The sequence below is a fragment of the Citrus clementina genome, unplaced genomic scaffold, assembly GCF_000493195.1.
Source record: "Citrus clementina cultivar Clemenules unplaced genomic scaffold, Citrus_clementina_v1.0 scaffold_4, whole genome shotgun sequence".
In the NCBI taxonomy this organism is placed as follows: Eukaryota; Viridiplantae; Streptophyta; class Magnoliopsida; order Sapindales; family Rutaceae; genus Citrus; species Citrus x clementina.
Genome location: NW_006262274.1, coordinates 21,784,727 through 21,797,564, shown reverse-complemented (window position 1 = coordinate 21,797,564; position 12,838 = coordinate 21,784,727). Strand labels below are relative to the sequence as shown.

Sequence of the window (12,838 nt, the reverse complement as noted above, 5' to 3'; positions counted from 1 at the left end):
TATATATATATATGGCAAACTCTATCTTACATGCATGTAAGATACATGCCTCTCACATGAATAGTGTATATGTGGGACCCACACATTATTCATGTGAGAGGCATGTATCTTATATGCATGTAAGATAGGGGATCCCATATATATATATATATATAGAGATTGTTCCAATCCCGAATTGAAACATCACTTTATTAACTTTTTTGGTTTGACTGGGGCTCCACCATGTGCAGCCACAGGTGGTCTTTGGATTTAAATCCAAAGGCCACTAAGCTCTCTCCCAGACATTGTTTCAATCCGAGATCCCGAATTAAAACAGCACTCTATATATATATATATATATCATGACTGTACATTCAACAGTAATTCCATGATGGAGACTAACTATAGGATATGGTAAACATAAATATGTAAATGAATGGGATAGTTTTTGTGGTGATCTTAATTAAAATGTCAAACTTTGGAAAAGAGGAAAAAGAAAATCCATTAAATTAAAGAGGATGAATAGCAGACTGCAAACGAGAGTACTTTCGACCAATGCACAAGTGACAAGTGTAGAACACCAACACTGCCCCTGCATTTGTTTTCTTCGTACCCGTTTGGGACTATCAGTTAACTGATTAATCTAAATCTTTATATTTATTTGTAATCTCGGGAGTTAATTAAAGATTTTATTGCGTTTGACTGTTGGGTTGGTTGTTCTAGAAAGGGTAATTTTCACTGACCTCCCCTCAACTATCTCCCATCCACACATAGATGGATCTTATATTTAAATTAACATGACTGTTAAGTGTGATAACAATTGTGGGAGAATATGCTAATATTCTTTAGTAATAATTCTGAAAAAAAAATTCAAAATTTAGTACCTATATTAGAAAAAAATGATGTTTGTTTGAGGTGCAATATGTGAAAATCAAACATGGAGCAATATAAATATAGTCAAAAAGAAAGTTTTTGCTTAATGACACAAGTTATATAATATCAAAGAATATATTCTTTTGTATTTCATATATGCATTAAATTAAGTTTTAATTACATGATGTCTTTAATAAGTTCACAAAATGATAGGAAAAAAGAAGTACAAGAAAAAGGTGGAGAAAAAAAATGATTTGATACCTCTTCTGTTAATTAAATATTGAAATAACTTTCAAAATTTACTTCAAATTTAAATCCATTTGACAATACCTCCATTTCATAAAAAATTTAACTAATTTTCTAAATTTTCTTTAGACTTTTTAAATACACCTACATTTCGTCAAATATTAAAGTACATTTTCAGAATTTGCGTCAAGTGCAAAGTTATTTGAGAGAATTTACATTTCATGAAAAATTCAAATAATTTTTCATAACATGCTTCAAACTAAAGGCCATTTGAAAGCACATACATTTAACCATATATTGAAGCCAACTTCAAAGGATTTTAAAATTATTCTTGATGGTGAGTCAAACAAACTATGTATGCATAGACCAGCTTACCATTTTACCATGCCTACTCATTAGATTAGGAGTAGGATTTGGATTTAGTCAAATCGTTAAGGAAAAAAAAACAAAAATTAAGGAAATTTATGCTATAGTGCAGGAGAGAATTCTCAGTCCTCAGAAAGTAACACTAAGGGATTAAAGAATCTGGAAAAATAAATGTCTCTTGCTTTCTATTACAGATTTTTAAAGTCATTTTCTAACATTTATGGTAAATTCGATTGATGGTATTACGCATATGGTATTGTCTACTTTGATGATTTTGATGTGTAGCGCCACAAAATTCCTCCAACCAAATTATTCAAAGCATGAGAAGCCATTGGCACGACAATGCTCTTGGATACAATTGTCGCGTAGCCATATGCGAAGCCAACAAACGTTGCCCTGAAAGAGGTAAACGAAGATCATGACTGCAAATGAATGGGATAGTTTAATTTTGGTGATTTTAAATTGTCAAACTTTGTTTGGAGAATCCATTAAATTAAAGAAGATGAGTACCAGACAGCAAAGGAGTACTTTCGACCACTGCCCAAGTGTAGAGCACCAAATACGGTTGCGACTGCCAAGACACTCCTCCAATCCATTCCAAAAAGTGGTAGCAGTGCACCACGGAAGAGGAGTTCCTGCTCAGCCCAAAATCCCATACAGCATTGCCACTATTAGCTGAATGTAGAAACAAGTATGGGAACCAAAACTGTAAAGGTAATTTACACAGCTCACGTACCTCACTAATACCAGGCAAAAAAGCAACAACTAAGTAATCCAAAGGTTCAAGAGAAGTAAGTACCTGCATTTGAAAACAGCATATCAGTTGAGTTCAATAAAGATTTGTGCGTTCTTCCATTGGGATAACCAGTATGGGCTGTGTGTTGAGTAAACACAAACTCTTGGTACCATTGGGATAACCAGTATGGGCTGTGTGTTGAGTAAACACAAACTCTTGGTAATAATAAAATGTGTATGGCCATTAATAGAGATGATAAATGACCGACAAATGACTTGTGGCAAGTTCGATTATGTTTCTCTATTTTTTTTTCTCTTGGTGGGTTGGGGGGGGGTGAAGGAATGAGTTGAGCTACCTGTTGATTGGCTGCTTCACTAGACTCGGCAAAATCCGGCCATGTCTTCAATAATAGATATCGGCACGATGATACGAGTACAACTAATCCTGTTATCAACTCAAGATGCCATAGCTCAAAATCAACTGTACACACGGGGAAAATAAAGACTATTCAGAGCAATGGAACAGCTAAATCCAGTCAATAACAGAAGAGCTGACAAATACGTGAATAAAAAACATTCAAAAGATGATTCCACAGCCAAAAGAAATTTCTAAAACTTCATGGATACAGAATATGAAAAGAACAAAATGAAATTTTATTTTATTTTTTATTTTTTGGTACACAGAAATTGACTCTTTAAATATTAATTTCCGTGCATAAAAATGTGGAATATGTCCTTTTAATCAAGGTTAATAAAAATAAACTTTCAGACCATCAATTAGCGTAAGAAGACGAACATGAAACTTATACATGATACTTCCGTAGAGCCGTCAAGAAATGGCAGTCCTTCCAAAGAGGCAACATGAGATCCCTATAAATTACAAATATGGGATAACATTTAAAATGCAGAACATTGATAAAATTAAGCCATGCATAAATTCAACCCACAAATTTCTCTTTTTCTCTCTTAAGGAAAGGACAAACCTGTCGGATTATTACACCCAAAGCAGTTATCAACCCACATGTGACTGTGCATGCTTGGAGGACATTACTTCTGGAAGGAATAGTTACTAATGTCTGTGAGGCGAAATTATCATCAGAAGACTCCTTACTTTCATCTTTAACATAATCATCTTCAGTGCCGGACCTTTCTGCTACCCCATTGCCTTTTTCAGCCAAACGCAATTGCCTATCTCTTTTGAGTTTCTTCACCGACTTCTTACTTGCAAAAGTCCTCATCCGAAATTTTAAAACCTTCAAAAATAGAAATTCCAGTCTCCAATCAATGAACTAGAATTTGGTCGGTGCCATTAGCTTTGAGGTTAAACTAAAAACAAGATGAGAAATCTCACGTTATGTGATTTTCCAGCGTTATGAAGGCCAATAAACTTTGCTCCTAAACAAAATGTATCAAAATTTTGAACAAACAAATTAACCGAGAAGCAAGACTACACAATATGAAGAAAAATAAAATACAATAATTCAAACATACTCATCGAGGCAGAATCTGGACAAAGTGGGTGGCGGTTAGAAGCACGGTATGTTACGGTGCTGCAATGGTTTATAGCCAGTGATCCCATAATTGCTATTAGCCTCCAACACCGAATGGATGCACTTTCATCTGCTGAATCCCAGTTCTTTTATCCATCGTAAAATGATTTAAAAAGAAAAATGAATAGAATGAGGACAATAGAGTAGAGAGAATCTGTACCTTTTGGTTTAAAGCAGCTTTTGGTTATTTTTGAATGCTAGGACAGGAAACTTAGACATGAAAATCATCCCCAGGAGTGGAGAATAAGGCTGGAAAAATAAACCAGAAACCAATAACTGAAATGTGTGTGTGTGTGTGTGTGTGTGTATCAGCGTATACCCCCTTGCTTTTGTTTTTCAGTTATCCGTTATCTTTTCAAACTTCACCGCTTTCTGACACGTGGATGATTGAAGGGCAGTTTTGGACATTTAGCTATCTAAGGTCCATGACGTTAAAATCCACCGTTAAGGTCTCGCCGTGGTAATTTTTCTTCAGTTCTATAATAATTTCCTTCAAAACCTCATTTCACCAATCACAGGGGTCAACGCAACACCTTGCTTTGGGATGATACTGTTAATAAGTTGCCAACTTCACCAGGGACGACAGGTAAATAATATAGAAGATTTTTGAAACAAAACTTACAAGGAAAAAGTTGTTTCTTTACATCCATAAGTATATCATGCACTATAAAGTACAACCTAATGCTGAATATTCCAATCGGAAACAGAAAAAGGAAAAAGAAAAGGATAAATACAAATTATTGTAACAAGCTTTGAGCTTGGTTTCTTTGCAACCCTAAAATGCGATTGCAAAGAATGAATGGTATGAATATTCTTAGGCGCCTGCAACACTACAGATTTAAAACAGTTAGAAAGAAGTGTAAAAAGAAAAATGACAACACTACAATTATCTATGATACAAATTTCAATTGCTGAAGAGAAAATGCTGTGGGTCTGGTCCAGATGGGAGCAGCCGTTGACGATGATGATGATCGCAGACTTCGTTACAAAATGGTTCCCAGTAGCCAAATATGCAATAAAAGGCTGTAGGCAATAAGACCTAGTCTTGTTCCCGGTCGACTCATCAAAAGTCGACCACCAGATACCCTGTACATATTAAGGGCAACTCAGTTAAGACAGACAGTATTCACTAGCAGTCGGATATTGTTCAAAACTGAATATAGAAGAGAACAGTGTAATATTAGGGGAAAAAAATACAGAAATAGCTATAATATCTTCGTCTGAAAGTTTTAAATATAATTAGAGCCTTACCAAATTCCGTCTATCCGGTCTGCAACCATCTTTCCTTGTCTTGGAATTAGACCCAATGTGTTAAGAGACTTGAATACATGGCCTGCAGGAAAGAGATACAAAAATGGCAAAAGAAATGTATAAACTGTCTGACCTTTAAGACAATATCCAGGGAAATCTGAGAACACTATGATGCATACCTTTGTCCTCGTCAGTTTCCTCGCTGTTAATCAGACGAGCAGATTCAGAATCAATATTGATTGTAAGATGGTCAGTGGATCCCTTCCGCATAGTTCTTGTGTGAGCAGCGGAGGGAACAGGAGTTTTCTGCCCAAGTGTTCCCTGCATCTAGAAGAATGGCAATTTATACTGTTAATCTAATGCCAAACTAGTGCTTTGTTATTTAAATCCAGCAGGTAGCAAGCCATTTATAAAATAAGATATTAAGAACAAAGTCGTCATACAAATAAAGCATAAACCAGACCTTGAAGTCTAAGCTTACAGATGCCAATACACTAAAATTGCTGCAATTTTAAACTCTATCCAACATTGAGCCAATAAAACATGTGTCACACACTTCGAACAAGAATTCTTACCACATCTTCAACTTCAGATATTTCTGACCCAGTGGGCAGTGAAGATGCTTCAAAGATGCTCCTTTCCTGGACTATCTCTGGCTGATCTCTCCTGCCATGAAGTGATTCTTCAAGTAAATCTACCTTTGTTGTCAAGTCATCAACTTCTTTTTGGCTCTCAAGCAACTTGTTACCAAGTTCTTGGACTTTGGATTTTGAATTTTCAGCATCTGAATGCAGGGTCATAATCTGCTTCTCTAGTACTGCTAAGAGCCCCTTTGATCCAGAAGATTTTTGGTTGACAACAAATTCATTACTTTCCAGCATATTAACAATTTTTTCCAAACCAAATGTGAACTCAGCAAACTCTATTTTCGTCTTTTCCAAGTCCGGCTTATTTCTAATGTGTGTTTCAACTTCTCCCTTCAGATGTTCAATTTCAGCAGTTTGAGTTGATAGGATTGACTGCAGTTCTTGTTTCTCATGCTCTAATAAATCTATTTGATGTGGCAACTTAGTTGCACTATTGATAATTGAAAATAGTTTCTTCACAATAGCTGAACTTTCAGGTTCCTCATCTCCAGCTGACTCTGCATAAGGGATTTCAATCCCAGATATTTTGTCAACAAGTTTTCTTATCTGCAAAGGTGACAGGAAAAGGCCTTCTGCCTCTGCAACAATACCGCATTAACTTTAACTTATCAGAGGACTAATAAATGAGAAAAAGTGAAATAGACATGCACAACAAACCACCAAAAAAAAAAAATAGGGAGGGAGAGAGAGAGAAATTATTCACCTTGTTCTTTCCTTGACAATCTATCATATAACAATGAAATTTCTGCTTCATTTTCCTTCAACTTTTCCTCTTTGGCTTCGAGATCCTCTACTTTCAGCCTCAGCTCTTTACAAGAGTGTTCTAAGGCATCTACATCACTCTCCAACTTGGAAACCTTATTTTGGTGTAGATCCCTTTCATCTTTAACTTTTTCATAAGCTGTTGTGGTGTCTTGCAGTTTCTTCTGCAAATCTTGAATTGTAGAGGCTGCGACAGTACTAGTCATCTCAAATAATTTAGCAAGAGGCTGAACTTTCCTTGCAGAAAATAACAAATTTTCTGCTGCCTCATGGTATCGGTTGCCATGCAGGCTTTTCTGATGATCTGTTGTATCATCTCCATCAACTTTGCTCTCTGGCTGAGAAAAACCACGGTTCAAATTTTCAAGCTCCGGAACAGAGTTCAGTTCTAGTAGATTATTCTTGACTTCAAACTGCAGTTCCCTTGTAGCATCAATACAAGCAGACAATAAAACTGTAGCATCATTTTGTAACAGCACCATAGCTTCCTCATGCTCCTGTTTACACCCCTCCAAGTTCTTAACTTTTCCTCTTAAAGAATCCATGCACTGAGTCATTCTTACAACTTCATCCCTTGTTGTCTGCAGTTTTCTCAATAGAGCAGCAATAAACTCATCGATAGAAACAGAGAAATGTTCGAACATGTCCGTAAGGATTTTGGTTCTCATCTGGAACCCTTCAGCAGTCTTTCTAAAACATGAAGTTATATCATCGGCATCTAATACTGTCACCTCATTATCATACATCTCAATGTTGTCAATGTCATCTATGAAGGATTTAGTCACATCTGAATTTCCCTGGAACAAGTTAAAAAGTTAAATAAAGCTAAAAATAGGAAACTGTCAACAAATTAAGCCAAACATAAAAATGAATAAATGTGTCCACATGTCATTATGCACATGTTAGAGAAAGAGACAACAGAACAGAGAACTTGAAAAATGTAAAGCTTAGACAATGTAAAGCTTGAAAAATGTTTGAGACAACCCTTGATGGCTGGGTCGGGGGGGTGTTTGGAAGAGGCTCATATTACCTCAGTAACGGCTGAACCCTTGCCAACAACACCAATTCTTATATCTTCAACAATGAGTTCCATATTTTGCAAGCCCTCAATTTTCTGCTCAAAACACGATTTCACTGCAGATAACAACCTCTCATCTTTCATATGCATTTGAAGATCATTAAGATGTCCAATAAGCTCAACCGACCTGCTCTCTAAGCTGCCAATTGTTCCAGCCAGCTCATCCCTGCATGCATTCAACTTGGAATTAAGTGCTGATACCTCCTGGTCAGAAATTCTTTTTTCACCTTCAAGGACAGAAATATCATTCTTTGCCTTCAACAGTGCATCTTCCATTGATTTTATAGTTGTATGCGCATCTGCCAGCTTAACAGCCTGGGAGCCTGCCTCATCTTTCAGCATCTGCAGCTCATTCTCCAATGTGGTTTTGCCAACTTGTAAAACATTATTTTGTTCAGTCAGCACTGCTACATTGGCTTCGACCTGGGATAGGGCATCTTCAAGAGACTTTATTGTTGTATAAGCCTCTGTTAGTTTGCTCGTCTGAGAAACAAATTCCTCTCTTACTTGCTCTAGTTCTAACACTGCCGCAGCTCCGCTAGCCTGAGCCTCTTCTTTATTTTGTTCAGTCAGCATTGCTACATTGGCTTCTACCTGGGCCAGGGAATCTTCAAGAGACTTTATTGTTTTATATGCCTCCGTTAGTTTACTGGTCTGAGAAGCAAATTCCTCTCTTACTTGCTCTAGTTCTACTACTGCAGCAGCTCCACTAGCTTGAGCCTCCTCTTTCTCACAGATTAGCACCGACATATTATTCTTTGCCACTGACATCTCATCTTCAAGTGACTTCCTGCTTGCACAAGCTTCTGCAAACTTGCTAGTTTGGATATGAGCTTCCTCTATTGCTTTCTCCAACTCTTCTTCAACATTTTTCTTGCCAACTTCTACTTGCCTCTTTTTGTCAGCAAGCTGAGTAATCTTATCCTCCGCAACTGACAGTGCATCCTCCAGTGACTTCATAGTTGATTGGGTTTCTGCTAACTCGCTAGCCAATGCACTGGCTTCCTGTTTTACATTTCCCAACTCTTGCTCCAATTGTGTCTTGGTATCATGGCATTCATTGATGTAACTTGCAATCCAATTGACCTTTTCTAATGGCTCTTTGAAGACTGAATTAGCAGGAAGAATGATGCGATCAACAGTTTCAAGTACTTTCTGAAGCATATTATTGCTCTCCAACAAAAAGTGCTCAAACTGATTCCGCTCATCTTTCATAGCAATGAGATCAGCCTCCATCTTTCGGATGCAATCTAAATCATTTGACAATCTATTGATCTGATCCCTGCACTCAGAAATTGTAGATTCTTGCTCCTGCAAATTGAGCTTCAATTTCTCAATCTCTGAGTTCTTCTCATCTAGTTGAAGTTTCAAGTTCTCTCGATCTTGAAACAATCCCTTGCCTTTCTTAACTGCCATGGATAACTTCTCCCTTAGCAAAGCAGATTTCTCCTCTGATCGTTCAAGATCTTTCTGCTGGGATTCCTTTTCCTCCTTCAGTGCACCAAATTCTTCAGATGCCACTCTTAATTTATTTGATAGATCATTCAACTGCAATCTGACCAGTGCATCTTCCTCAAGTATTTGCTGGCACAGAATCAACTCCTGGTAACTAACATACAAGAGACTTTGCATTGTTTGGAGCATTTCAGAATCAGCGCCAGAAGTATCAGAAGAGGCACAAGTTTGTTCTCTTATCTTCCCAATGCATTTAGAAATTATTGCGGTCGGATCAGAAGAAGTCTGAGAGGCAACATCTTGGTCTTCCATTGATGTTCCGGATTCCTTTAGTAAAACCCTCACCATATGATCTTTCTCCAATGAGATTTTGTTGGCCTTTTCAACAATTTCTTCATATTTGCATAGTAGGTCATTCAACTCCTTTTGAATATAATCTTTCTCTTGTAATTCAGCAGACAGTGAAGCGCTTAAGCGGTCTATTTCATTACGTGCAGCTTCCTTCATTCTATTAAGTTGATCTAGCAAAACATTTGCTTCATCTTTGGCCTGATAAAATGATTCCTTAAGCCATGCCAAACGAGATTCCAGATCAGAAAATGAACCAGTTTCAGGCACATCAATTAAAGAAACAGCATCTTTCAATTTGTAGAAGTCCAGAGAAATTCCCTTCAGTTCATGTCTCTCACTCACAAGCCATTTGATTCTCTCCACCATATCCAATGATTGAAGTTCCTCAGGTATATCAATCTGAGCGAGGACTTCTTCAGATTTTTCAAGCATCAAATTACTCTGCTGGAGTGTTTCTTGCAATGATGCAACCAAATTTTCAGTTTTGATGAACTCTTCTTTGCTTAATTCAGCAGCCTGTAGGGCACTGGATTTTTCTTGCAATTCAGCTAGGCATTTCTCAAGCTCAATTGTTTTATCAGCCAAAGACTGCTTCAGTGAGTCCCGCTGCTGAACCAATGCCTTCCCTTTTGTCACAGCTAAGCTAAGCTTTTCTTTGGTACCAGTACACTTCATCTTCTCATGCTCAAGTTCTGTCTTCGTTTTGGAAAGTTCTGCATTCACTGCCTCAACCATTTCCCTTTCTTTCTCAGCTTGTTCAACTAATTTTCTATTTTCATTTTCTAAATGGCTTAGATTTTCAACCGATTCCTCTTCCCTTCTTTTGAGATTGAGTAACTCATCACGGGCAGCAGCAAAGACAGTCTCAAACTGCTCTTGCACTCTAAGTTCAGGGTCAGGCTTTGACAAACACTGGCCCAGTTGATAAATTTCATAAAGCATCTGATTATACTTTTCAATCAACATATATGTGCTTTGCTCAACATGAGATATTTTCCCACTAATCGAACTATCCATCAACTCCCCCTGATAAACTACCATTGCAAGATAAGACAACATCCTATCTGCAACAACCTCAACATACTGGTCCTTTTCAATCTGAGCCTCAGACGTTATACCTGCAGCTGAATTCAAATAAGCAGCAGCTACATCATGCGATACCAAAATTTCAGCAACTTTTGCATTAAGATGCTCAATCTCTCGATCCTTCTTATATAGAACGGCATTAATTTCCCTAATTGCACTCTCATTCTTTGAACGCTCTTCCAAAGCACTTCTAAGAAACTGTGAGCATTCACTCAGCAATTCATGCAATGGGGCATCACTCACCTGTCTCTTTCCCTCACTCTCCCCAAACTCTTTCTCACTAAAACCCTCAGCCAATTCACCATCTTTATTAGTCAAAACCTTAAGCTGATGTCTAAGATTAGCTAGCTCTCTTGCAAAATTCTCTCTTTCCTCCTGCAAACATAACAACACAAATTCAATCATCACTAGAAACCAGTTATCTTATCAACAGAAAAATAATCAACCAATATTAACAGAAATAAGTAACCACACCTTATAATCCTTCTCAATACTATCTCTCTCACGGACTGTCTTTTCCAACAAATTTCGCAGACGTTCCAGCTCATGATTACTTCCAGAGCCATCGTCAGTTTCAACAAGCTGATTCTGATTCTGATTCTCTTTCACACTAACAACAATATTTTCCTCAGAATAGGAAGGCTCAGCTTCGTTACTTGCAACCGACTCTCTATTATCAGCATTTCTGGCATCGTCTAAATCGTCTGATGCATCAAGAAACAAATCGTCTTTACTCTCAACCGAATTCATACCAGCCACATCTCCCTCTTCCTACATTCATTCAATCACATAACAAAAACACATCAAAACACATCAACTTGAACAAAAAAAAGGTCAAATTAGTAGACTTTATCAATAATAAAACGGATTGATTCAATTCTTACCCGATTAACCGACGATTCGGAATTATCTGGACCGTTTGATTCGTAATTCTCTGACATTTCTATCTATCATAATCTAATTCCTCGTTCTTCAACAGAAATCAGATCTGACTAATGTGTCCAATACGACACCCGCCCTCCACCCCCCACAAAAAAAAAACTTACAAAAGTTTAGGGATTTTTTAGCGACTGATCTGTTATCTGTCAGCGAGGTGCGAAGCAGATTAACGTTTCCGCCAGTTTTTTAAGTTTCTAATTTTTATTGTTTACGTATTTCATAGGGTTCTGTGACAGTGTCTGGCAAATCAAATCGTTACAACACTACAGTGATTAGTGACCAGCAACGGTGAAAAAACGGCTAAGCGTTTCGCAGCTTTACAGAACAGAAACGCTGTCGTTTGGTGTTCGTTCGGGAAAGCCCCAGCGAAATTCTGAAACGGTGTGTATCGCTTTGCAATTGCAATACTGTTAAATGGATGATGAAGCTTCCAAAATATCATAGATTTCCTTGCCAAAAATGGTTGACAAAAAATATATATAAATCTGCTATTATTACTTTTTATATTGTTAATTGTCCAAAATGAATCGTAATTTGTTTGGAAATTATAAAATCTTAACCATTAAATTCAAAATATTGATCGTCACTAATTTAATGTATTTTTATTACAATCTAAAGCTAAATGTCAATAAAATGTTAATCATAGATACAACTGAGTTTGTATTTTAAATAATTAATTTTATGAAATAAACCTTTTTATGCTATTAAAACAATGTAAGATGATATCTAAAACTTAGTGGTCGCTTTAGAGGATAAGACATTAATTATGTCACGTGTTATGTATACATCATTTATATTGAGGGCATGTATATTTAGAGTTTGAAATTTTATTAATTTCATACGTTTTTTAAAATTTACTCTTTTTTAACTTATATATGATTTTCAAATTTTTATATATGAATAGAAAATGTGAACTTTTATAACATTGATATGAATGAAAAAAGGTCTAAATGGGAAATAATATTCCTAAAATATCTCTATTAAATATACTTATTTTTTAAATAATAAAAACATAATTTCTTTATTCATGTTGGCTTATAAGAATATAAATGTCAGATAACCATATTTAAGATTTTTCTTATTTATAAAAATAAATAATATCCCATTTATATTCTGACATTAAAAAAAATCATTTGAACATTTGTATTTAAACTTCAGCCAAATTTAAACATAATCAATTTTTTTTTGGGAGACCCTATCTTTGTTGGAATTGATTTTGTGATTAATATTTATCGAAATTAAATGCATATGCTGGTTGCTGATGTGATAATTACAATCAAATCAATTGGAACTCAAATTTAAATTTTAAAAAATATTTTAATCTCTATCATTATACTAATTTTTTAAATAAATAAATATAAGTTGAGAATCACAAGTTTAAGGTTTGGAGAAGAGAAGAAATGACCCAAGTAGAAATACATTAGCAAAGTTCTATTTAACCATTTTATATCAACGAAGCAATAGAAATTATTAATGAGTATAAACTTGGAATATTTTGAAGCTTTACCATATCACAGATA

General features: G+C 36.0%; 2 protein-coding genes across 4 annotated transcripts; both read right to left on the bottom strand.

Annotated features, from left to right (window-relative positions):
* Positions 1-1,553: 1,553 nt before the first annotated feature.
* Positions 1,554-4,040, bottom strand: LOC18044537. 3 transcript variants are annotated; one of them, XM_006438096.2, is made up of 9 exons: positions 3,910-4,040; positions 3,691-3,819; positions 3,551-3,594; positions 3,183-3,452; positions 3,009-3,069; positions 2,556-2,680; positions 2,201-2,263; positions 1,975-2,099; positions 1,554-1,860 (listed from the first exon to the last, which is right to left on the bottom strand). In XM_006438096.2, exons 2-9 carry the CDS (start codon positions 3,776-3,778, stop codon positions 1,725-1,727), a joined length of 912 nt encoding a protein of 303 aa, XP_006438159.1. In that variant the 5' UTR covers positions 3,779-3,819; positions 3,910-4,040; the 3' UTR covers positions 1,554-1,724. The 3 variants fall into 3 exon arrangements, with proteins under 3 accessions (XP_006438159.1, XP_024041766.1, XP_024041767.1); XM_024185998.1 differs by having other exon boundaries at positions 3,691-3,822; positions 3,910-4,030; XM_024185999.1 differs by lacking the exon at positions 3,910-4,040 and having other exon boundaries at positions 3,551-3,586; positions 3,691-3,760.
* Positions 4,041-4,336: 296 nt separating this feature from the next.
* On the bottom strand, positions 4,337-11,751 carry LOC18044536 (coiled-coil domain-containing protein 18). The gene is made up of 8 exons (XM_006438094.2): positions 11,264-11,751; positions 10,854-11,150; positions 7,440-10,754; positions 6,351-7,206; positions 5,576-6,225; positions 5,180-5,327; positions 5,001-5,082; positions 4,337-4,835 (listed from the first exon to the last, which is right to left on the bottom strand). The coding sequence occupies exons 1-8, from the start codon at positions 11,318-11,320 to the stop codon at positions 4,733-4,735; spliced, it is 5,508 nt and encodes a 1,835-aa protein (XP_006438157.1). The 5' UTR covers positions 11,321-11,751; the 3' UTR covers positions 4,337-4,732.
* Positions 11,752-12,838: the final 1,087 nt, after the last annotated feature.